Source organism: Artemia franciscana, chromosome 4 (assembly GCF_032884065.1).
Source record: "Artemia franciscana chromosome 4, ASM3288406v1, whole genome shotgun sequence".
In the NCBI taxonomy this organism is placed as follows: Eukaryota; Metazoa; Arthropoda; class Branchiopoda; order Anostraca; family Artemiidae; genus Artemia; species Artemia franciscana.
The window spans coordinates 42,468,910-42,494,687 of NC_088866.1; the positions used below are offsets into that span (position 1 = coordinate 42,468,910).

General features: G+C 37.1%; 1 protein-coding gene across 1 annotated transcript; it reads right to left on the reverse strand.

The window, feature by feature from the left end:
• Positions 1-9,570: 9,570 nt before the first annotated feature.
• On the reverse strand, positions 9,571-25,299 carry LOC136025770 (lysine--tRNA ligase-like). The gene is made up of 3 exons (XM_065701756.1): positions 25,211-25,299; positions 16,709-16,773; positions 9,571-10,217 (listed from the first exon to the last, which is right to left on the reverse strand). The coding sequence occupies exons 1-3, from the start codon at positions 25,297-25,299 to the stop codon at positions 9,571-9,573; spliced, it is 801 nt and encodes a 266-aa protein (XP_065557828.1).
• Positions 25,300-25,778: the final 479 nt, after the last annotated feature.

The window sequence follows — 25,778 nt, forward strand, 5'->3', positions numbered from 1 at the left end:
CCTGAGTCATAGTGCTCAGCAAAGAATGTCTAAACAAGTTTTTTGGAAGTGTCTGAGACAAAGCAAGCTCTGTCTAAGATTGTGTATTATCTTTATCAATAAGAGAAATGTATGTCCAACCATTAGCTGAACTGATAGCAATTGGTAAATTCAAAAATAGGTAGCACTGTAGCCTATAAGCAAACTATTCTAATTAATGACCTACTTGTTCAGGAAACAGAGGCAATTCTAACTGTGAAAAAATCAAGTTTCTAGGTGGTATAATAGAGTAGTTACAGTAGATTAAATGTCAAAAAGTGCATACAGTGATTAAAGTGTCTGAGTACCAGTTGTCTTACCATAATCAATACCCTTGGAGCATGTAATAGCCTAGAGTCTAATGAAAATTTAATAAAAAAAAACAAGTTTTTTTAACTGAAAGTAAGGAGTGACATTAAAACGTAAAATGCACAGAAATTACTTCGTATATGAAACAGGCTGCTTCCTCATCAACACCCTGCTCTTTATGCTAAAGTTTGACTCTTTCTCTCAATTCTTCTTTTTAAAACAGTAAAAAACTTTAGTGTAAAGAGCGGGGCGTTGATGAGGAAGCAGCCTCTTTCATATACGAAGTAATTTCTGTGCATTTTAAGTTTTAATGTCGCTCCTTACTTTCAGTTAAAAAAACTTTTTTTTTTTATTTAATTTCTGAACGTTTTTGAATCAATGCATGTTTTGATTTTGGCTCTCCGCAGAGGAATACTCAAAACGAAATTTGCATATTTTTTTTTTTTTTTGGCTCAATGGCTTTCTCATAATTTTGATCAAATGATTTTGAGAAAAACAGAGGGGGGGACGAAGCCTAGTTGCCCTCCGATTTTTGGTTAATTAAAAAGGCAACTAGAACTTTTAATTTTTTACAAATCTTTTTATTGGTAAAAGATTTATGTAACTTATAAATTTGCTTATGTAAAGAACTTTTGTATTCTCATGTTTTTATTACATATATGAGGGGATTCGCCCCATCGTCAGTACCTTGCTCTTTATACTAAAGCTTAAATTTTATCCCAATTCATTAAGAATGACCCCCTGAATCACAAAAGCTGTAGAATAAGTAGTTGAAATTACTAAAAATACTTTAGCGTAAAGAGCGAGGTATTAGAAGGAGGTGAGCCCCTCATATGGGTAATAATTTCTATTTGTTTTAAGTTTTATTGCTGTTCCTTACTTCCAGCTGAAAAAGCTTTTTCACATTTATTTTTTAATTGTTTTTTTTTTAAATAATGCTAGTAAATCCTGCTCTCCCTTCATGAAAATTTTCTTCTCCCATTACAAATTCTCAAAGGAAAGTTCCCCCAGCATATCCCCCTCTTCTCAACCCCTCCCCAAACCAAAAAAAATCCTCCTGAAAACGCCTGTATACTTCCCAATAACCATTACTATATGTAAGCACAGGTCAAAGTTTGTAACTTGTTGCCCCTCCCATGGGGACTGTGGGGGAGTAAGTTGTCCCCAAAGACATAGTTATAAGGTTTTTCAACTACGCTGAATAAAACGGCTATCTCAGAATTTTGATCCGTTGACTTTGGGAAAATAATTAGTGTGGGAATTTTTTTATTCCTCCAATATAATATGCCCTCCAATTTTTTTGGTCACTTAAAAAGGGCACTAGAACTTTTCATTTCCGTTAGAATGAGCCCTCTTGCAACATTCTAGGACAACGGGATCGATACGATCACCCATGGGAAAAAGAAAAAAAACAAAAAAAACAAATAAACACGCATCGTGATCTGCCTTCTGGCAAAAAATGCAAAATTCCACATTTTTGTAGATAGGAGCTCAAAACTTCTACAGTAGGGTTCTCTGATATGCTGAATCTGATGGTGTGATTTTCGTTAAGATTCTATGACTTTTAGGGGGCGTTTCCCCCTATTTTCTAAAATAACACAAATTTTCTCAGACTCATAACTTTTGATGGGTAAGACTAAACTTGATGAAACTTATATATTTGAAACCAGCATTAAAATGTGATTCTTTTGATGTAGCTATTGGTATAAAAAATCCATTTTTTAGAGTTTTTGTTACTATTGAGCCGGGTCACTCCTTACTACAGTTTGTTACCACAAACTGTTTGACAATAATTGAATTTTGAGCTTCCAACTTGATTTTTAACCATACATACCAGTCTTAAAACTAGGATGAGGAACAGACAATAAGTTACCTTTCAAAGCCACTTTAAGGAATCAATAAGCAATTTTCCTTGGAAGCAATAATTAAAAGATAAAATAGAAAGGACTTTAACTGATGAATTAATTTTCTCCCTAACATTACTAAATTAAGGGGAAGTTTAAAATTTTGCTCATGGTTTTGAAGGATAACCTAGTTCACTTTAATCTAAACATTTGTCCAAGATTAGCGACTGTCTTATTACTGAGTGTATTATCCTAGACAAGGTTCCAGGGGCTAACAGTTTTAAAACATCCTAATTTATCAGTAGGCTATTTAAACTTAACAATTTAAAAAAATTAGCTCACATCTTTTCCATTTTTTCTAAACGGAAAAGGCTAACACCTTTTACAAAATCAAATACTATTAGCCTCATGCTTCTTGAGTGACAAAACAAAGAAGTGGTCCAAAAATTGAGCATTTTGGGAGCAAACTAGACAAGCAACAGTTTGTATCAAAATTATAAACCTACGATTTTTATATTAATAACTGACTCTTGCACTTGATCAAGATAATTCAATAACAAGTCTTAGCCTTGAAATAGATGGACTGATCAATAAATTAGTTTAAAATGAAATAAACCTCACTTCTTAGAAAGATTCTCTGCCATTTTTGAATTTTAGCTGATGTAAGTGAAAAAATACAGGGTTGCCAAAAGCTTTTTAGACTAAAGTGTCAAATTCAGCAAAAAAGGGACACTTTAAGTGTCCTCCTAGAAAATTAGCCAATATACTTTAAAAGTTGACAAAAAAGGCTTTAAATAGTTTTCTCGCAACTCCAGTGTCAGATTTGCGTTCCTCTTTTTCCCGTAAAAGCAAAGCGGTTCTTCAAATAAGTAAAGTCCCATTCAAAACCTCAAATCGCCTTATACGCCAAGAAGAAAAAGAATTTAGTACAATTTCTCTTATTCTCTCGAACCTTCGGTTGTAATAGTTATTCTTCTTCCGAAAACTCAGTAAAGCCCAACAGTTTTGGTTTTCGTCGTTTTCGGCAAAAAATTCGAAAGCGCAGTCTTATTTCAGGAGCTGCAGAAAATTTTTAGTTATTTGTGTTGCTTTTGTGGTTTTACAGGAACGTAAAGAAATGTTGGAGTACAACTAAGATGAATGACAAATTGTGCTGTTTAGTTTATACGTTTTCAGCCAAAATGTTTACTCTGTACGGCAGGAAAATAAAACGGCGATAAAACCTGTCTTCACTATGAGCCTCCCCAGCCGAAAAACAGCATAATGAAGACAGGGCTTAAAAGATTTGTATCAGCAGACTACACATACGATTTCTGTCGCTGCTGACACGGCTTAATTGCCCTCGCTCCCTCTTTTCCTTCAGTAGCATATCAGATCTTCTACAAAATTTTGTCTATCATTTCCCACAGACTGGGGCTTAATCATTTTAAGCCCAGATTGGATAAAGATGGTATTCCTCTACCTCATGGTGGAGGAGTGGCTTTTTTTGTAAGTGTACCCTCCCAAATCGGATTCTTTCATTTTCTGAAATAGAGAACAACTCAAAACTGAAGTTTTATGGCTCTAAACCAGACCCAAAAACATCCCAAAAGACTTATCTTACATGATTTTTTGTATTATTTATTACCCTCCTCGTAGTGGATTTAAAAAGGAGTTGACAGCATATCTGCAACTTTATACTGACAAAATTTGCCACAAGTACACCTATGCTACAATTACAATATGTGGTGATTTTAATGAGCTAGACCAAAAGTGACTTAGCGCTGCTTTTAGTCTTGATCAGGTTGTCAAGTCACCTACACGCAGCGGTAAAACCCTAGACTTGATTTTTACCAAAATTGAAGATTACTACTTTGCCCCAAAAGTAGCCCCTCCATTAGGGACAAGTGACCATCTATGCATCTTTTAGACCCCTTTATCATCCTTTCCCCCTAAACTATTGATCAGTTATTCATATAGACCCATTACTGACGAGAAGATTTCCCATTTCAAAGTATAACTTAACTCCAAATCCTGGGCCAATATCCTATGTCTTACTAATGGTGATAAAATGGCTTTTAATTTTTCAGCAGAACTTTTCCAGTTATGCTGTGACACCTTTCCAGTGAAAAAAGTCAATCACAAATCCACATGTAAACCATGGATAGATAAAAAAAAACTTTGTGTCTAATAAATGAACGCGATAGACTCTTTAAGGAAGGATTTTTCCAAAAATCTCGAAAACTTCGAAACATTGTTATTAGTGAAATCCGTAAAGCAAGAAAAGAGCACGGTGCTCACGTACTCAATATGTTACTGTATTCTAACCCTAAGATTTTCCACAAATGTATCCAAGATCTCATGGGAAAGGTCTCTTCTAAGTTTATTTTGCTGAATAGTAATGGCGACCCAGTGAGTGCGGACATCATAAATGATTATTTTCCTTCAACTTGAAAAGCTCACCCGCCACTCCAAAATATGCCGGTCAACAGTGCAGTGAGTGAAATTCCTGTGATTGAAGCACATCAGACCCAGCTTAAACTCGAAAATCTTGATACAAATAAGTCAGTATAACCAGGTGATATCCCTACCAAATTGATTGTGAAATGTGCCCTTTATTTAAGTGTACCTCTAACCGCAATTTTTATTTTGTAGATGGTATTTTTCCAGTGTGTTTTAAGCGAGCTATTATGTCACCTATACCGAAAAACAAGACCCCAAAAGTTCCCTCCGACTTAAGACCAATTTCAAAAACCTCTATTTTCTCTACAATTTTTGAAAGTTTTATTTACAGTTTCCTCTTTGACGATGTTCAAGATAAAATTAACCCAAATCAGTTTGGCTTAAGGCCGAATCATAGCACCACTCATTGTTTATGTTATATACTTGACACTGTTTTCTAACTTCTTCAGTTAAGTAGTTCCTACGTTGAGGCTGTTTTTGCTGATATTAGCAAAGCCTTTGACAACTTGGATCATCAGACAGTTACTGATAATGCAAGGGCTTTAGGTGTCAGAGATTTTGTTTTACGTATGGTAGCTAGTTTTTTGTCTGATCGTAAGCAATGTGTAGTCATCCCTAACGGAGATTCATCAGGTTTTACCTCGATCTCCTGTGGAGCACCCCGTGTGACTAAATTGGGTTCTTTAGTATTTTTAATTGTTTTTAACAATGTTTTACCAAATTTTGACAACACTTTTAAATTTGCGGATGAATTGACATTACTTAACCTTTGTCAAACCCCAAACAATTTGGGCGTTCAACTTGACTCACTCATTAACAACTTAAAGAACGACCTTGACAATGTTAAACTCAATCGAAGCATACCGAAAAGAAGTTTAATGCTATTCTCCTTTTTAAAAAATGTACCCCCAATCAATAATTACCTTTGCATTCCAAATTTAAACATGGTTAAGCTGCTTAGTGTGCACTTGGACAATGACCTTAAATGGAAACCTCACTCTTTTCACTTATTTAAAACAGGTGGTTTTCTCCTTAAATATTTCTCCCTTCTCAAACGATTCTCCAAATCAATCCAGAACCTTAAAATAATTTGTTGTTCTTATATAAGACCTTATCTTGAATATGCTTGCCCTGTCTGGCACCCTGGGTTAACCACATCCCAATGTTCCAAAATTGAAAGCATTCAAAAGAGCTGTAAAATTACACTGGGGACGTCCTATACTACTTACGATGAAGGTTTGGCTAGACTTGAACTCACTACATTGGAATCACAACGTCGCTTCCTTACCATGAACTTTGGGCACAAGTGCCTTAGTTCGAACTATCATCGACGTTTTCTTTCCCCTTAAAAGAAAACCCCCCAATCCTTCCTAATACAAGACTTAGTGCTTGTAGAGCTCCAAATACCCAACTTGACTTGTGTCCCCAATTGTTGACCATGAGGTACAGTATATGTAGCTGATAAAAAAAAAAAGAAGCAGAAACTCAGGAAATGACGCCATCTACCACCGATCTGATCCTGAAAACTTCTAAATCCTATATTTGGGCCCGGCAAATCCTATATTAAATAGGACTTAGCCTATAATCTGAAATGAACCGACCTGTCCGAACCCTGTAGAGTAGATATTTAAGAGGAGTTGTTTCTCTTCTTTGGGTTGACTGGATGCCCGCTGGAGTAACTGGAAGGGTATCGTGATTTTCGAAAGCATATTGTCTAGCAATGTAGCGTATAAGATTTTATTGGTCCTATTCCACTCAGTTCAGAAAGAGTAAACACAGGAGAACAAAGTATAATGTCCAAGGATGACGTTAACTTATGCCGGTCAACAGTGCAGTGAGTGAAATTCCTGTGATTGAAGCACATCAGACCCAGCTTAAACTCGAAAATCTTGATACAAATAAGTCAGTATAACCAGGTGATATCCCTACCAAATTGATTGTGAAATGTGCCCTTTATTTAAGTGTACCTCTAACCGCAATTTTTGTTTTGTAGATGGTATTTTTCCAGTGTGTTTTAAGCGAGCTATTATGTCACCTATACCGAAAAACAAGACCCCAAAAGTTCCCTCCGACTTAAGACCAATTTCAAAAACCTCTATTTTCTCTACAATTTTTGAAAGTTTTATTTACAGTTTCCTCTTTGACGATGTTCAAGATAAAATTAACCCAAATCAGTTTGGCTTAAGGCCGAATCATAGCACCACTCATTGTTTATGTTATATACTTGACACTGTTTTCTAACTTCTTCAGTAAAGTAGTTCCTACGTTGAGGCTGTTTTTGCTGATATTAGCAAAGCCTTTGACAACTTGGATCATCAGACAGTTACTGATAATGCAAGGGCTTTAGGTGTCAGAGATTTTGTTTTACGTATGGTAGCTAGTTTTTTGTCTGATCGTAAGCAATGTGTAGTCATCCCTAACGGAGATTCATCAGGTTTTACCTCGATCTCCTGTGGAGCACCCCGTGGGACTAAATTGGGTTCTTTAGTATTTTTAACGATTCTCCAAATCAATCCAGAACCTTAAAATAATTTGTTGTTCTTATATAAGACCTTATCTTGAATATGCTTGCCCTGTCTGGCACCCTGGGTTACCACATCCCAATGTTCCAAAATTGAAAGCATTCAAAAGAGCTGTAAAATTACACTGGGGACGTCCTATACTACTTACGATGAAGGTTTGGCTAGACTTGAACTCACTACATTGGAATCACAACGTCGCTTCCTTACCATGAACTTTGGGCACAAGTGCCTTAGTTCGAACTATCATCGACGTTTTCTTCCCCCTTAAAAGAAAACCCCCCAATCCTTCCTAATACAAGACTTAGTGCTCGTAGAGCTCCAAATACCCAACTTGACTTGTGTCCCCAATTGTTGACCATGAGGTACAGTATATGTAGCTGATAAAAAAAAAAGGAGCAGAAACTCAGGAAATGACGCCATCTACCACCGATCTGATCCTGAAAACTTCTAAATCCTATATTTGGCCTATATTTGGGCCCGACAAATCCTATATTAAATAGGACTTAGCCTATAATCTGAAATGAACCGACCTGTCCGAACCCTGTAGAGTAGATATTTAAGAGGATTTGTTTCTCTTCTTTGGGTTGACTGTATGCCCGCTGGAGTAACTGGAAGGGTATCGTGATTTTCGAAAGCATATTGTCTAGCAATGTAGCGTATAAGATTTTATTGGTCCTATTCCACTCAGTTCAGAAAGAGTAAACACAGGAGAACAAAGTATAATGTCCAAGAATGACGTTAACCAGAATTATGGATATACGTGAAGGAAGAGTCATTGTCAAAGTGTCGAGTCTGCACACAAGCAGCAAGCAAAAGTTTTGCTCTGGAGATGACCGCATTGGACAAGTCACACTCCATATCAACACCAACCACTATGAAAAAACCTAAGGAGGCACAAGAGCTTAGGGATCTTGCAAGACTGGCACAGGCTCGGTTGAATCTATCGTCAGACGCAAGGTCCCGGTAGTCTGTTGGCATTTAGATGGAATAAACCAATATCGTGTTTACTTGCATGGCGACAAAAAATGATTCCTCTGCATAGGGCTGGTTCCAAACACTTGTTAACAAGTACGGCAACACCACAGGAGGGTCTGCCTCGTTCTGAGGCCTTGGCTGGAATCGGGAATACTTTGGTTATGTTGCCAAGTTGAAGCGGGCTTAAAGATTCACGAAGGAGAAAATATTCTTGCAGGCAAATGAATTCATTGCTTAGCATGAGGCTCTCGATCAGTGGAATCTTATCTAATGCTCCACCGTTAATATACCAGCTAGCATTGCGTACATTCGTCAAGGTCATTGTTTAAGGATTACTCACCGTTAAGGATAATATATCGTCATTATAGCTCAAAAGCAATAGGTCCAACCCACGAAAAATAAAGCTCGTATCAACTTTCTTCTGGGCATCGATAACACTGTTGTTAAATAGTGCGGTTATAGCACCTTTCCAATACCTATATGTAAGGGAATGGACTTCTCAATTAAATCAGAGTTTTTACCAGAAAGTGACTTAACCTTTACATTTAATCTCCGATACATGTTTCGAAGTGAACTGACGCTTTGCATATGCGCGAAATTGGTTGGTTACTCCTTGCTTAGGCCGACTGTACTCCATCCATAGTCGGAGCCAGAACTTAGATCTTTGACAAGCTAGCACTAGATCAGGGTTCAGGGACCATGAAACTATTTTCCAACCAATGCAAACGCAACGAGAAGGCACTGCCACAAGTTCAGCATAACGAAGAGTTTTTTTTCAGAACAGCAGACATTTAAGAGGATTTTTTCTCTTCTTTGGGTTAACTGGATGCCCGTTGGAGTGACTGGAAGGGAATGTTCATTTTCGAAAGCGTTTTGTCTAGTACTGTAGTGCATAATAATTTATTGGTCTTATTCCACTCCTTCTTTACTGACCATTCGCAACTTCTACCGTGGCCCTGGAACTGTCGATGGCAAAACTGTTCAGGATAGGGAAATGACCAGAAGCACCAAAAGAAAAATCAACATGACTTGGTTCAGGGGGAGTAAACACAGGAGAACAAAGCATAAGGTCTAAGGATGACGTTGAACCAGAATGATGATTCATTCTGTAGAGATTATGTAGAGATTCCTCTACATAAAGGGTCAGTTGCAAAAGCTTGTTAACAAATACGACAACACCACCGGAGGGTCTGCCTCATTCTCAGGCCTTGGCTGGAACCAAGAACACTTTGGTTACGTCGCCAAGTTGAAGCAGGCTTAAAGATTCACGAAAGAGAAAATGTTATTGCAGTCAAACGAAATCATTGCATAGCATGAGGCTTTCGATAAGGGTAATCGTATTTAATGTTCCACCGTTAATATTCCAGCTAATAAAGCTCACAACGAAAAATAAAGCTCATATCAAATTTCTTCTGGGCATCGATAACACTGTTGTTTAATAGCGGTGGTGAGATTTTTTTTTATATGTCAGCTCTATATTCCCCCATGCAGTTGGCCGTTCTCTTGAGCATGTTCTTCATTGCAGGTAAAAGCATTATATCTTGAATATTTGTACTGTTTGTTAGGAACATGGCAATCCTGTCAATACCCATACCACAGCCACCAGTAGGGGGGAGGCCATATTCCATGGCAGTACAGAAATCCTCATATACTATATGCGCTTCATCGTCTCCAGCAGCTCTGTCCTTAACCTGCTGAACGAATCTTTTTCGTAGTTCAAAAGGGTCATTCTGCTCTGTGCAGCCGTTACAAATTTCCTTTTTGCCAACAAAAAGCTTAAATCTTTCTGTTAGTCCTGGTTGTGTTCTATGACACTTTGCTAGTGGGCTCATAACTAGGGGATAATCAATGATAAATGTTGGGCTTGTTATTTCCTCTTCTAAAAAGTGACCAACAAGCTTATCTAGAAATCGTGCGGCAGTTCGCAGAGGTGGGCATCTCACATTATGTTTTGTGGAAATACGATCTAAAACTGCCACAGCTTCAGGAGTATCCAAAGTACTAGGATGTGGCAGTTTCATTTGAAGTCGCTTTTCCAGTTCCGGATACACGCGAATTCGTAAAAATGGGGGCTTAAAATCTATGACCTCATTTGGGCCATCTGGACCTTTAAGCCAAATTGTGTAGGTTCCATGAATGCTAGACGTGACTTGATCCAAAGGTCACGGCTGCTCCCCTTCCCAGACTACTTTTATTAACCTTATCTGCTGAGCCTCGACTTGCCCGTGTTTTTTGTGTTTTGTGGCCTTTCAACTGCTTCCGAATGACATCAACATGCTGAGACTCCACAAAATAATGATTTTGTTCCAAAGCACTAATTTGACCTTGCCATAGGAGAATATACAGAGGGTAATAAATTTTTCAATTCCTTTAGGCACTGTTGTCTTCTCAGTCTTTTCAAACGCTCAATAATGTCTTTAGTCTCCAGTCCTACGCTCATGGCTGCGTACAGCGAATATGCTGTCAACCTGTACTCTTTGTATATACTTGGGTCGCGAAACAGGTTCAGCAATGACAACCAAAAAGTCATGGGTGTGTTTGTGCACTGGAGAGAAATACTCGAGAAAAATGTGACCATTTGGTAACACCCACAAAGGATGACATTCGTGAACTGGCTTGAGTGTCATCTCATTTCTATAATCTTTAGCACCAAATGTATCTTCTTGCGCAGAAAAATCTATGCGTTTGATATCTTGCTTTGCAGCTCAATGGAGACCCTCAGAAACATCAACATCTTGAAGAGATTCTTCAAATTCTGCTTCAACATCGTTTCCTTCTCCCTTCTTTATCCTATCTTTGTCTTTTCCACGTGATTCCTCGACACACCTTCGTTGAAGTAAATTGCCCCTTTCTCTTTTAGCCACAAGCCTTGTTTTGCGTCGCTTTGGTGTTTTACCAGACCTAGTTGCTCTGGTGACTCAACACCTATCTGGTGGGGGCGCTTCGCGCCCCCCGCGCGCGTAAGTCGTTACGCACCATTGTAGTTGTGTCCCTGTGTCCCACCTACAAATATTGATAGATATATGTTTTAACTACGTAAAATTTTGTGTCCATAAAAATTCTTTCTGTGCATACAAATAGATTGTCAGGTTTACTGACTCTTGAACATGCAACAAAATAAGTGTCCATGAGGAAAACAGTCCGTATTCAGATCTATACCTCATTTTTCTTAATGATTGCCCTTGAGCTTTGTTGATGGTGATTGCTAATCGAATATTCCCTGTGTCCCCGTCGTCATTTATATATCCCCCCTGTGCCCCGCCCGGCGTCCCCGTTGTAGTTGTGTCCCTGTATCCCCGTCGTCATTTATATTCCCAGTGTCCTGGTCCTAATTTGTGTCCTGGAGTCCCGGTCTGTAATTTCTCTTTGAGTGTTCTGGTCGTCGTCATTTGTGTCCCGGTCTGTAATTTTTTTTAGTGTCCCAGTCGTCATTTATATTCCCTGTGTCCCGGTGTCCTGGTCGTCATTGTTGTCCGGGTGTCCCAGTCTGTAACATCCTAAAGTCTTCAATGGCTCTGGTGGTGTAGCCAGTTGAGGAATTTTAACTTTTCTTGAGGTGCAACACATTCTGATTGTTTCACCATTAAATTTCAAGGCCTTGCAATAGAGACAAATTTTAGACATAGTCCCGATTTAAACACATCTACTCAAGCTATAATCATCAACTGGGCTGTGCCTGAATGACTTGCAATATTTTTTAGGTTACTCTTGTGATTCCTCGGCACGCTTTCTTTTGGCATTATCTCTTTGAGCCTCAAGCCTGTTTTCATATTGTTCTTGTGATTCCTCGGCACGCATTCTTTTGGTAGTTTCTCTTTGAACCGCGAGCCTGTTTTCACGTTGTTCTTGTGATTCCTCGGCACGATTTTTGTTGGTAATTTCTCTTCGAGCCACAAGCCTGTTTTAATGTTGTTCATGTAATTTTCGGCATTATTTTTTTTTTTGGTAATATCACTTTGAGACGCAAGCCTGTTTTCACGCTGTTCTTGTGATTCCTCGGCACGCTTTCTTTTCTTGCTTTCTCTATTAGCCGCAAGCCTTTTGGCATTAACTTTTTGAGCAGCTTTCTCATCTGTTTCTTCTTCTATTATAGGATTTATACTAAAATTTCTCTTTGCATTAACTCTTTGAGCAGCTTCCTTGGCTGTTTCTTCAGCCATTGTAGGATTTATACTAAAATTTCTCTTTGAATCGCCAGCTTATATACTTATGTATCTTTTTTATATACCTTATGTATCTTCCAGCCTGATATTGTACGATTTCATTGATATCACTGATTTCGTACTGTAAGCCAAAAACTGCCATGTCGCTGCCTTTGGTGACGTATTTAGATATGTATTTGATTGCCTTTACAGAGTTACAGTATTCAACGTTTATGTGGGCATTAAATGTTTTTGACAATAAAGGTGAATATGGAACAACCCACTGATTATCTACTTCGATGTTGGTACCGTTATGCTTCTTTATTATTGCTGTTTTACCGCCATCTTCAGTAGATCTTCTACATTGTGGGTAACCATAATTGCCAGTAATTGTGTTGGGTACTAAAAGTAGAGGATATTGCTTTGTGCACCTTCCTTTGGCCATACTTGGTGATTTTTCATTCAGTGCACTGCAAGTTCCATGTATCATATTTTTTACCACAATATCATATAAGCCCTTATCCACATTTTCATCAGGACTTTCAGCGGAAATCACATCGTCAATTTCATTAGAAGTAATTTTATCATGTAGTCAGATTAAAATATGTGCGTATGGCAATCCTCGTTTATATATATATATATATATATATATATATATATATATATATATATATATATATATATATATATGTATATATATAATATATATATATATATATATATATATATATATATATATATATATATATATATATATATATATATATATACATATATATATATATATATACTTTTTATATGGCACTTGGCACTTTTACTTTTTATGGCACTTGGTATCTACCAAGTGACATATAGCAATCGCAAATTCTGCCCGTCTGTCTGTCCCAGTTTTGCTTCTTTAGGCAGTTTCAGGTAAGCTAGGATCCTGAAAGTTGTCAGGCGTATCAGGAACCAGACCATGTTAAATTAGAAATTGTTGTTTCCCAAATTCGATCATCTGGGGGGGGGGGAGAGAAAGTGGGGGGATTGTTAAATCGAAAAAATTAGAAAAAATGAGGTATTTTCAACTTACGAACGGGTGATCGGATCTTCATGAAGTTTGATGTTTGGAAGGATATCGTGTCTCAGAGCTCTAATTTTAAATCCAGATTGGATCTGGTGATTTGGGGGGGGGAGGATTAATTCGAAAAAATTAGAAAAGATGAGGTGTTAGTAACTTACGAACGGGGGATCAGATCTTAATGAAATTTCATCTTTAGAAGGAGCCTATGCTTTAGAACTCTTATTTTAAATCCCAACCAGATCTGGTGACATTGGGGGGAGCTGAAGGGGGGAACCGGAAATAGTGAAAATGCTTTGAGTGAAGAGATCGGGATGAAACTTGATGGGACGAATAAGCACAAGTTATAGATGTGTGATTGACATAATTGGAACGGATCTGCTCTCTTTAAGGGTTTTGGGGGTTGTTACTTTGGAAAAATTAAAAAAATCGAGGTATTTTAACTTAAGGACGGGTGACCGGATCTTCATGAAATTTGATGTTTGGAAGGATATCATGTCTCAGATCTCTAATTTTAAATCCAGATTGGATCTGGTGACACAGTGGGAAGTTGGGTGGGGGAACCTTAAATCTTGGAGAACGTTTAGTGTAGAAGGATCAGGATGAAACTTGGTGGGAAAAATCATCACAAGTCCTAGATAAGTGATTGACATAACCGGAAAGGATCCGCTTTCTTTGGGGGAGCTGGGGGGGGATTAATTCTAAAAAATTAGAAAAATAGGTATTTTAACTTACGAAGGAGTGATCGGATCTTGACGAAATTTGATATTTGGAAGGATATCGTGTCTCAAAGCTCTTATTTTAAATCCCGACCGGATCAGGTGACATTGGGGGGAATTGGGGGGACCTAGAATCTTGGAAAACGCTTACACCTAAAGCGGACCTTCGCTAACCACCTAAATACCTAAAGCGGAGAAATATGGGTGAAACATGGTGGGAAGAATAAGCACAAGCTTAAGATATGTGACGGAAATAATCGGACCGGATCCACTCTCTTTGGTGGATTTGGGGGGGGGGTATTAATTCGGAAAAATTAGAAAAAAATGAGATGTTTGTAACTTACAAACGGGTGATCAGATCTAAATGAAATTTGATCTTTAGAAGGATTTTGTGCTTTCAGAACTCTTATTTTAAATCCCAACTAGATCTGGTGACATTGGGGGGAGCTGAAGGGGGAAACTGGAAATCGTGGAAATGCTTTGAGTAGGGAGATCGGGATAAAACTTGGTGGGACAAATAAGCACAAGTTATAGATGTGTGATTGACATAATTTGAACGGATCTGCTCTCTTTAGGGGTTTTGGGGGTTGTTAATTTGAAATTTTTTTAAAAATTGAGGGATTTTAACTTAAGAACGGGTGATAGGATCTTGATGAAATTTGATATTTAGATGGATATCATGTCTCAGAGCTCTTATTTCAAATTCCAACCAGATCTGTTGTCATTGGAAGGAGTTAGAGGGGGGAACCGGAAATCTTGGAAAACTTATAAATATCATTAGATACGTGATTGACGTAACCGGACTGGAACCGCTCTCATGGGGGAGCTAGGGGTTGGGGTTCAGTGCTTTGGCGAGTTTGATGCTTCTGGACGTGCTTGGACGATGACAATTGGTAGGCGTGTCAGGGAGCTTCACAAATTGACTTGATAAAGTCGTTTTCCCCATTTCGACCATCTGGGGGGGGGGGTCGAAGGGGAGGAAAAATTAGAAAAGTTGAGGTATTTTTCACTTACGAGTGGGTCATCGGATCTAAATCAATTTTGATATTTAGAAGGACCTCCTTACTCAGAGCTCTTATTTTAAATACTGACCGGCATTAAGCTTCTGATTTTCCTTTTAAAGTAGTCTATTGATTTTTAGAATTTTGCCAGAGCTCATACCACAAATGCTTTGGCTCTTTTGACCTCGTCACAAGTGCCATATGAGCTCTTAGCTCTTGTTTTTACGGGTAACTATTAATGCCAAATACTAACTGTTACATCTATACAATATTCCACGTTTTATGTTTAGAAAGAACGTTAAATTGTGAATCAAATAGTATTTTTATGTTTGAAATGAATCAGAGATTCAACAAAACTGCTAAGAAGCAACATCTTTTGGTGAATTTATTTTTATTCCTAAAAGGATAGTTCAAGCCCTCTCCCGCTTTACCTCTACCCCTTTCAACCTTGCTCCATTTTAGATATAATAGTCTACAACTTCAAAATTTTTTATTTTTTAGGAATATTTTTCATTACGAAAGACAAGTATTGAAGACTATAAAAGGGATGGCTTTCAACCCTACCCTCACAAATTCAACGTCACCATGTCATTGACCAAATTTATTGAGAAGTTCAGCCAGTTAGACGTTGGACAGTCTTCGGAAGAGAAAGTATCAATTGCTGGTAACCTTTTTTTTTAATTTGCTGATTAGGATTTAGTATGGGGAGAGGATGATCTAGCTAACCATTACATACATCTAATGTAGTGCTTAAAAAGTATTGTAAGGCTAATGTAAGTAAAAAGTTACTTAAAAAGTAAGGCTAATGTAGTGCTTAAAAAGCTGGATACTAATGTGGTGAGGAAATGTTTGTTAAAGCTATTATAACGAGTTTTAATTTTATATTCTGTTCCTTATACTTCAGTAAAAGAGAATACGGGCTTATATGTATATGTATGTATATATACATATATGAACACATATTTACCTATCTATATATACACATATTTGTACGTATACATATATATAAATGTATTTTTTAAATCAATTTTGGGTGAAAATATTGCCATTTTTGAGTTTTTTAGTGGAAGTATAAGAAAAGGCAGTTTTAATGAAAATACCGTAAGGAAAGTATTTTTCAAAAACTGGAGGAAGAGCAAAAATCTTAGGGGGAGGGGGTGTACCTTCCTCAAAAGGATGCCCTTGTAGCCAAAATAGCAATTGAGAGACTTGAGACACAGTCTTCCAGACAGAAGAGACCAAAGAGATCTGACGCCTATCGAAACAGATTTTTTTTTTCTGGCAAGTCCCCTTTTGCACTATTTGCTACTACTATTCACAAGTAAATTTATTTTATGAAAGTATGGGAGGCAGGCATTGATAGAAATAAAAATGACCTGGTTTTGTCCTCTGCTAATTCCCCTGATTTATATAATTCTAGAAAAAAGGTTTTTATTTTTATATTTCTTCCGAAAAAGAAAAGGTCTGGTTGTTTTTCTTCATTCCCAAATTAAAATCTATTTTGTATTCATGCAAGAGGGAAATACTATCTTATTTTGAAAATATGCTTTATGGTAAGTTTGAGGACTCGAATAGACTTATATGGAGGCCCATAAAGATAATTGATCTGGAAAAAAGTAGAAAAAACATCAACATTCCCCTTCAGATTAAAAAAAGTATTTTCCCTCCGCCCCTACCTATATTTTTCTTCCTACCTATATAACCTGCATTTGCCTCCTGTATTCTACCAGATGCCTCGTACCTACATAATAAGCTTTTGGTTATATTTTAAAATTTTCATTCAGCCGCTCCGGCTCAATGACTACCAGTCCTAGGCATAAAAAAGAGCTTTTTTGGTATTGTCAATGAAAAATAAAAGTTCCATTAAAATCAATTTTCGTGAATTGGCATCACTCTCCATGGTGGTGCATTTTAAACTTTAACGAATGATTTATAGCTTTATATTCAGCTGCAATGGGCTTGATGAATAGGCCCTAGATTTTGAAACCGCCTTTTTCTGGGGGGCATTTTCGTTCAAAAACGTCAAATAACGACGAAATTGCACCCCCCCCCCCCTTAGATTTTAATGAATAACTGTATCCAAAATCTAAGCTTTAAGTAGTAATTTATAATTTTATATTGAACTGTTGTTGCTCAATAACAGCCTACCTTGATTTTTAAGATAACTTTTTTGTGTATATTCATCGGAAACAACAAAACAACGGCAGCATTGCCCCTCTAGATTTTGACAAACGTATATCCCCCTCGCCAATGTCAATAAATTCGCTCCACGTGGTGGTACGTTCTTAGTTTTAATGAATAATTTACAACTTTTTACTCAGCTGCTATTGCTCTTTGATTGCTAAACATAATTTTGTGTGCTAACTACCAGATTGAAAGTCTTAGAGGTGTATTCTTTTATTTTGTATTTTTTTTTCTTTTTTATTTCTGAAGATTTGAAATTTATGATTCCTCGTTAATTTCCGTTAACGAGTTATTTCCGTTTTCCGCCAATTGACATATAGTGATCGCAAATTCTGTCGATCCTGGTTTTGCTAGTTTAGGCACTTCCAGGTAAGCTAGGACGATGAAATTTGGCAGGTGTATCAGGAACCAGACAAGATTAAATTAGAAATTATTGTTTCCCTGACTCGACCATCTGGGGAGGGGGGAGTGGAGGGATGGTTAAATCGAAAGAAAAAATGAGGTATTTATAACTTACGAACGGGTGATCGGATCTTAATTAAATTTGATATTTAGAGGTATATCGTGTCTTAAAGCTCTTTTTTTTAAACCCCGACTGGATCCGGTGACATTGGTGGGGGGACCTATACTCTTGGAAAATACTTAGAGCGGAGGTATTGGGATGAAAATTGGTGGGGAAAATAAGCAGAAATCCTAGATACGCGATTGACATAACCGGATCGGATCTGCTCTATTTGGGCAAGTTAGGGGGGGGGGTGTGTGGTTCTGAATAATGAGAAAAAATGAGGTATTTTTAACTTACGAAGGAGTGATCAGATCTTAATGAAATTTCGTATTTAGAAGGACCTTGTAACTCAGATATCTTATTTTAAATCCCGACCGGATCCAGCGTCATTGAGGGGGAGAATAATACAAGTCTAAGATACGTGACTGACATAACTGGACTGGATCCGACGACATTGTGGGGAGTTGGGGGGGGGGCTAAAATCTTGGAAAACGCTTTGAGTGGAGGGATCGGGATGAAACTTAATGGGAAAAATAAGCAGAAGTCCTAGATACATGATTGACATAACTGGAACGGATCTGCTCTATTTGGGGGTTGGGGGGAGGGTTAATTCTGAAAAAAAAAATCAAAAAATGAAGTATTTTTAGCTTACGAAGGAGCGATCAGATTTTAATGAAAATTCATTTTTAGAAGGACCTTGTAACTCAATATCTTATAGTAGATCCTGACCGGATCCAGCTTCATTGGGGGGGAGTTGGAGGGAACCGGAAGTCTTGGAAAACACTTAAAGCAGAGAGATCAGGATGAAACTTGGTGGGAAAAATAAAAACATGTCCAAGAAACGTGACTAGCATAACTGGACCGAATATGCTCTCTGTGGTGGAGTTGAGGGGGTGAGGGGGGGGGGGTGAGGGGAGTAATTCAGAAAAATTCGAAAAAATGAGGTATTTGTAGCTTACGAACGAGTGATCAGATCTTAATGAAATTTGATATTTAGAAGGATCTTGTTCTTTAGAGCTCTTATTTTAAATCCAGACCAGATCTGGTGACATTGGGGGGAGTTGGAAGGGGGAAACCGGAATTCTTCAAAACCGAAACGAAATTTGAGGTATCTTTTTCATTTTGAATTGAATCCGAGGAAATGGGGGGGGGATGGAGTGGGAAAACAGAAATCTTGGAAAATCTTAGAGTGGGAAGATTGGGATGAAAATTGATGGGAAGAATAAACCCAAGTTATATATGCGTGATTGACATAATTAGAACAAATCTGTTCTCTTTGGAGGAGCTGGGGGGTGTTAATTTGGAAAAAATAGAAAAATTGAGGTATTTTAGCGGGTGACCGGATCTCATTGAAATTTGATATTTAGAAGGGACTCGTGTCTCAGTCCTCTTATTTAAAATCCCGTCCAGATCTGTTGACATTGGGGGGGGGGAGTTGCAGGGGGGGAACCGGAAATCTTGGACAACACTTAGAGTGGAGATATCGGGATGAAACTTAGTGGGTTCAATAAGCAAGTGTCCTAGATACGTGCTTGACGTAGCTGTACTGAATCTGCTCTCTTTTGGGTAGGTAGGGGGTGGGGTTCAGTGCTTTGGCGAGTTTGGTGCTTCTGGACGTGCTAGGACGATGAAAATTAGTAGGCGTGTCAGGGAGCTGCACAGGTTGACTTATAAAGTTGTTTTTCCCCGATTCTACCATATGGGTGGCTGAAGGGAGAGGAAAAAGTAAAAAACAAATTTAGGTATTTATAACTTACGAGTGGGTGATCGTATCTTAATGAATTTTGATATTTAGTAGGACCTCGTGACTCAGAGCTGTTATCTTAAATCCCTACCGGCATTAAGCCTCTGATTTTCCTTTTAAATCAATCTATTGATTCTTAGAATTTTGCTAGTATATGAGCTCTTGTTTCTTCCGGCCTCGTCACAAGTGCCATATGAGCTCTTAGATCTTGTTTTCTTTTCTTTTATATATCGAAGCAATATGACTTGGCTTCAATATATAAAAGTCAATATGACTTGGCTTTCGTAATAAACTTTCACCTTCGAAGGAAGCAGTCACCCATTTCAGTATTTAAAAGCCTAAACTTCATAGAGGACCGAATATTAATTCAGTTTTTTTCTAATAATAATATTAATTCTGGTTTTATGTTTTAGCCCTCTCCTCTCTTTGTTTATTTATTTTTATCTCTTCTTTACATGTCTTTTATCTCCAATGGATTAATGTTCTTTTTCTTTTCTAGGTTGAAATCAGAGCTGAGCAGTAAATTTGATCCTCTAACTTCTGTTTAGTCTGTATACTGTTGCTGTCTTTTTGTGTGATAGCATTCATTTTCACAAAAAAAGGCGCTGCAGCAGAACAGACTTCTTGTAATTGTAAAGTTAAATAAAAATCAAGGGTTCTCAACCTTAAGTTAGTTTCATTTTCACAGAAAAATTCTTGTCTGTGCCTTTTTTTTCCCCCCTTTTTAATATTTAAAAAGAAATAGAACCCTTTACTTTTTTCCAATAAATTAAACTTTTTTCTCATCCCTCGCTAAACGAGTTTGCTGCTCATTCAAGCTCTTATGCTCCTTGTATAGGCTCTGCTTCTCAGCCAAGAAATCGCCTCCTGAGTCAACAAACAATCAATAAAATAAATTTCGAGACATTTTATTTACTCTTTATCTAAATAAAGATTAAAAATCTTGTTTATATAAAACTCTAGTATTTTGTATTCTTAAAGCTAATCATATCTACTAATTGCTCCTCCTAGAGTCAGGAATTTTTTTAAGGAACCCTGATAAAAAGGTTGAGTCGGTTGGGAAGGTGATCCTACTCAAAAGCATAGTCCTAGAATCCTAGAATTGTTTTTGTGTTAGAAAAAGAAGTACCGTATCTTTACACTCATGAATCTACACTGCTGAATTAATAGAATTATGATTATAAAATAGATAAATAGACTGATAGGTCGCACATAATTTTAGAGCAATCAATTGGCAATGCAATACTTTCAGTCTTAATTTTGATAACATAGAGGAGTGAATTTATGTTACGGGGAAGAGTTCAACCTTGGAAAACCCCGTGTTCTCATAAGAATCAAATTAAACTCAAGTAGTTTCGGACATCTAACCAAGGCTTGGCGTGTTTTCATAAGAATCTTTGTGGAAAACTAGGAAGTATCCTAGTTACTACAGGGAATTGTAACACATTTCAAGGTCTATATATCAAATATATGTAAACAGATAACGTTTATCTCTCAAATATAGAAATATTTTAAACCCATAAAAATCTGCAGACAAAAGGTATTACTTGTGCTATAATTATACTATTAAAATGAATTGTGAAAGATTTAGAAAAGGTTTTTTCACAAATGAAGCTGAACAAGTAGCTACCTCTGATTAAAGCATATGTTTTTCGAATTTCCTATTGAGTTTCTGCCCTTTTGACAACCTGGTTGCACAGATCGACTTATGGTTTCCATCAAAATCCTCAAAAACTGCTCCTGAAAGTAAGGAAAGTCATGCTTTAAAAAAATACAAAGTTTCCCCTGTAACTGGGCTGTATGTCCTAGTCTCTTCTTGAGTTATGTCATATGTCCCATTTTGACAATTTTGACGGACCTCGTATATTTCAATTTGGTTTAATAACCACCTTCATATTATTTGAAAATATCAACTTATTAACCTCAGCCGTTCCTGAGATAGTGCAAATCAGTGTTTCCACTATGGGGATTTCCCCCCTAAAATGGGGATTTTTTAAGTCTTTTAGGGGCGATAGTTTTTTTTAGGGATTTGGGGATTTTCTAGGGATTTTCCCTCCCCCATGGACTTTTAGGGAAATTTTGGGGGTTTTCCTTTAATTTGTTCATCACCATCATCTTCTTGATCAGAGAAGCAGGATATTTCGATTTAGGATCTGTTTCCTTGTGAATTGAACTTAAAAATCACAGAGAAGAACTTCAGTTACTTAAAAAATTTTAACACCACACAGTTTTTGAGATGTACAGGAGTCCTAAGTAACAAACTTGCAACAAAGAACTGTTTGAAACAGTTCAATGCTGATGTGGGCTTCAAACAATAATTTCTGCTTGGACTGTTCTCGATTAATGAAGTCATATGGTTTGTCATTTTTGGGTTGTTTTTTCATAAGATTAATTGGTAGATAGCATGTCATTTTTTTGCAGGTCAGATAAATAAAGTTATAATATATTTTGATAGTTTTATAGGGTACGTAGTTGTTCCTACTGTAGTAAAAATTTTTTGACAAGCATTGTATGTACGATTCTTTTTCTCCACAGTACTTGCATGATGTTTACGATTTATATGTAAAATCAAAAAAACTTGAACTCGAACTTGTAGCCAGCTTTATAAGTACTGACTTGAATAATAGAGGTAGGCTATAACTATTCGAACACCTCTCTTACCGTTTCATTACCCTAGTTTTTAACAGACAAACAAACTGACAGCCATTCGACAGCCGTTAAAAACAATGGCACATGTAGGAATAAATGGATTGTGTGTTTTTGGTAAGCCTACGTACCCAGGGGAAAATCATGAACCTTCATACTATAATTGGTAAATTTGTTGTTGTTTATTTTTTTGACTTACAAATAAAGTGAACATACCACTCGATGTCTTTTTTTTATGTTCTTTACAAATATAACAATCACTTCTGTCGCAAATTCAAATTTAAGCACAATTTGAGCTCTTGAAACCAAAATCTTTCTAGTTTTGGGGTATAAACAAAGCTTAAAACATTGGTCTCAGCATTGAACTTCCTGCAGAAGGACTATGTGGAATCAACTAGTGCTTTAGAAATCGATGTGAACAATCGGAAGTTTTAACTTCCCCTTGAAAGCGTTTACTTGGGTCCGAACGGACAAGATTCCCTCTGTACGTCAAGGTCGGAGACGGCTGTCCCCCCTGATTCAATCGAAGTAGTTCTCAAAGCTGCACAGGCATTCCATATCAAAGCAGTAGGCCAGATACAGAAAAGGTTCCATTTCGAAAACGACATTTACAAATATGCTGAAATGGTTGACCCAGTGTCAGCCCAATCACTTCAGCCTGCCTCTCTGCTACCTTTTGTTAGGAAGTATGGACAGATCCCATGGGACGGAACCAAAACCGACCAGGAGTGGAGGAGGCAGAGCCTCATCGATATTGAAAACGTCAAAACAATGGATGCCGTGACCTGCTGGTGTTTGGTATTGGTGAAAAAAAAATGCTGCTGGAACAGAATTTGTATCCTAACCTGAAACCGGCAGTATTATTTATTTCCACTGTTTTATTTTTAAATATCAATGTCGAGGGGTTTTTCAGTGCTGTAAAAGTAGTAAAAACTGACCGTCAGAATAAATTGAAAACATTAACTTTGCGGGGGATTTTAAAAACAAAATATGGAATGAAAAGGGCTCAAGAAAGTGTGGAATGTGCAAAAAATGTACAAAAATATACAAAATACCAGAGCCGAAATCACGCCTTTTTTTCAAAAAAGGAAAGCTGTCAAAACACAAGTTGTGCAGCCAAAGTGTCGGCAGCTTTCAAATTCTGTCGAATTTTACTACTGACAGCTTTAAAAAAAAATTTATACCTGTTCTTTACACTAGCAATTTTTAAGGTATAATTTTACCCAAGTGAGTTTTGGTGGCCAGTGGCAAAAAATGTTGAAGACACATCAGGGGAAGATAAGGTCTGATTACGTTTTACCAGTTACGATTGAACAGTATTAAACATCTTGTACTGTAATCTACATTACAGTATTACATTTTCTTTTCTATTTGCTTAATATTATTTGAAGTATATATGAAGCTATTTGTATTTAGCTGATGATTAAAAAGCACTTTAAACGGCATGACAAGACATTCTATTATGGTAGTGATAGCTAGACTTCAATCTAAGAAGCCAAAATATGTTACCTTTCAATGGTACGGGTAAAATGAGATAGGGAGAAGCGGTTCAGGGAGTAATTAGAAAATGGGAGACTTAGGAATTTTGGAACTGAAGATGGGGATTTCTAGGGATTTTTCAGCTCTTTATTAGGGATTTAAAAAATGAGAAAGTGGAAACACTGGTGCAAATGTACTATTCCCTGACCTCCATGTACACGGGTGCCTTGTTTTTTTTTCGGCCCCCTCCTTACCATTTGATGGTAGTTTCAATTGAATATCAGAAAGAGTTTCTGAAATATTAAAGTTACGTCATTTTTACATTTAATTCAGTATATTCTGGCAGTTTCGATGAATCAAACAGTTCGTGGTAACGAACAGTAGTAAGGAGCAACCCGGGTCAATAGTCACCGAAACTCTAAAAAATAGTATTTTGATACCAATCGTTGCATCAGAAGAATTGCATTTTAATTCTGATTTTAAATATAAAAGTTTCACCAAGTTTTGTCTTACCCATCAAGAGTTGCGAGCCTGAGAAAATTTGCCTTGTTTTAGAAAATAGGCGAAAACGCGCCTAAAAGTCATAGAATCTTAACGAAAATCACACCATCAGATTCAGCGTATCAGAGACCTTTAATAGTTACAAGCTTCTATCTACAAAAATGTGGAATTTAGTATTTTTTGCCAGAAGACAGATCACGGATGCGTGTTTTATTTTTTTTAATAGGGGTGATCGTATCGACCTAGTGGTCCTAGAATGTTTCGAGAGGTCTCATTGTAAGGGTAATTAAAAGATCTAGTGCTCTTTTAAGTGACCAGAAATTGGAGGGCACATAGGCCTCCTCCCACGCACATGTTTTCCCCAAACTCACCGGATCAAAATTTTGAGATAGAGATTCTATTCAGCCATTCTTTATATATCTTTCTCTAAAACCTCATAAATATGTCTTTGGGCACATGATACCATAATAACACACAATATTCTCACGTAAAATAATAAAAATTACAAAAAATAATAGTGAGAAAATAGATAAATAGGAATTTATTTAATGCTCTGAAGTCACAAGGGCTATGATTACAAAAAAACAAAAACAGCTTATGCACATTCAACATTAATTTCAGCAATTCCTCCCCCCCCCCTCCTGCCTTTCAAAAATCTGTTCGTCATTCCCAGCTTTATATATTTTACTATCTTTCTTATTGTCCCATAATTTTTAGGTTCCATCATTGAAACCAACCTTAAATCCTGTAATTCGAGACTGAGGGCCATGATGTGAAGTAGATCCTTGTCATTTCCTCCACACATAGAACATGAGTAAGGACCATCTATTACCCTTATCCTCCCTAAACATTTCCTCCAACTGCTACAAATTACCGATCTCTGATATATACCGCTTAATTTCTTCGCTATTGAAACCCTCTTAAAATAAATATCATATCCCCAGACCTCCTTGCTGTGCTGGCAAACGCCGAGGCCATGACTTAAAAGTGCTATTTCTGAATCTCCTGATCCTCCAGCAAACCTTTTACTAATTTTGCTACTTTTCCCGCTTCCAGTCCCATCTCCTTCCCTTGGTTCCAAACTCCTGATAACCCACAACTATCTAAAATTGATCTCACCTTGGAAGCCATGAACTTTTCTTTTCATCCTGCAATACCTCCAGAAACACTGCATTTACTAATCGATTATTTGGTAAAGCAGTCACCATTTCTCAGTATTCTATCAATTCTGACCCATTAATTACCCTCAATGGACGCAATCCTAGATCCCCCTTTAATAACAAACTATTGAATTTTCCACTTAGTCCTAAAAGTCTTGTGAAATGTACTAAATAAATTCTTGCTACTTTTTCCCCTTTTTCACATCCCTGTTCTTAGATGCCTAAGTGGGCTCTTCAGTAACAACGAGAAAGATTTCTAACCCCTCCAACTGGCAATTTGCACTTCATCACTCCACCTCCCTCAACTTGTAAACTTATACCTCATATAAATAAAATATTTAAGTTCTTTCATCTCTTTCCCTTTAAATATAACTTATTCTTTTCTCTTTCTCCTTTTCCAAAAACTAGTTTAACTGTTTTAAATATTTCAACTATATTTTATACTCATCAAATAACTATCTAAAATCTCCAACATCTTTTGCAAATCCGGAGCCGATTTTGCAAGCAATACTATGCCATCTACAAAT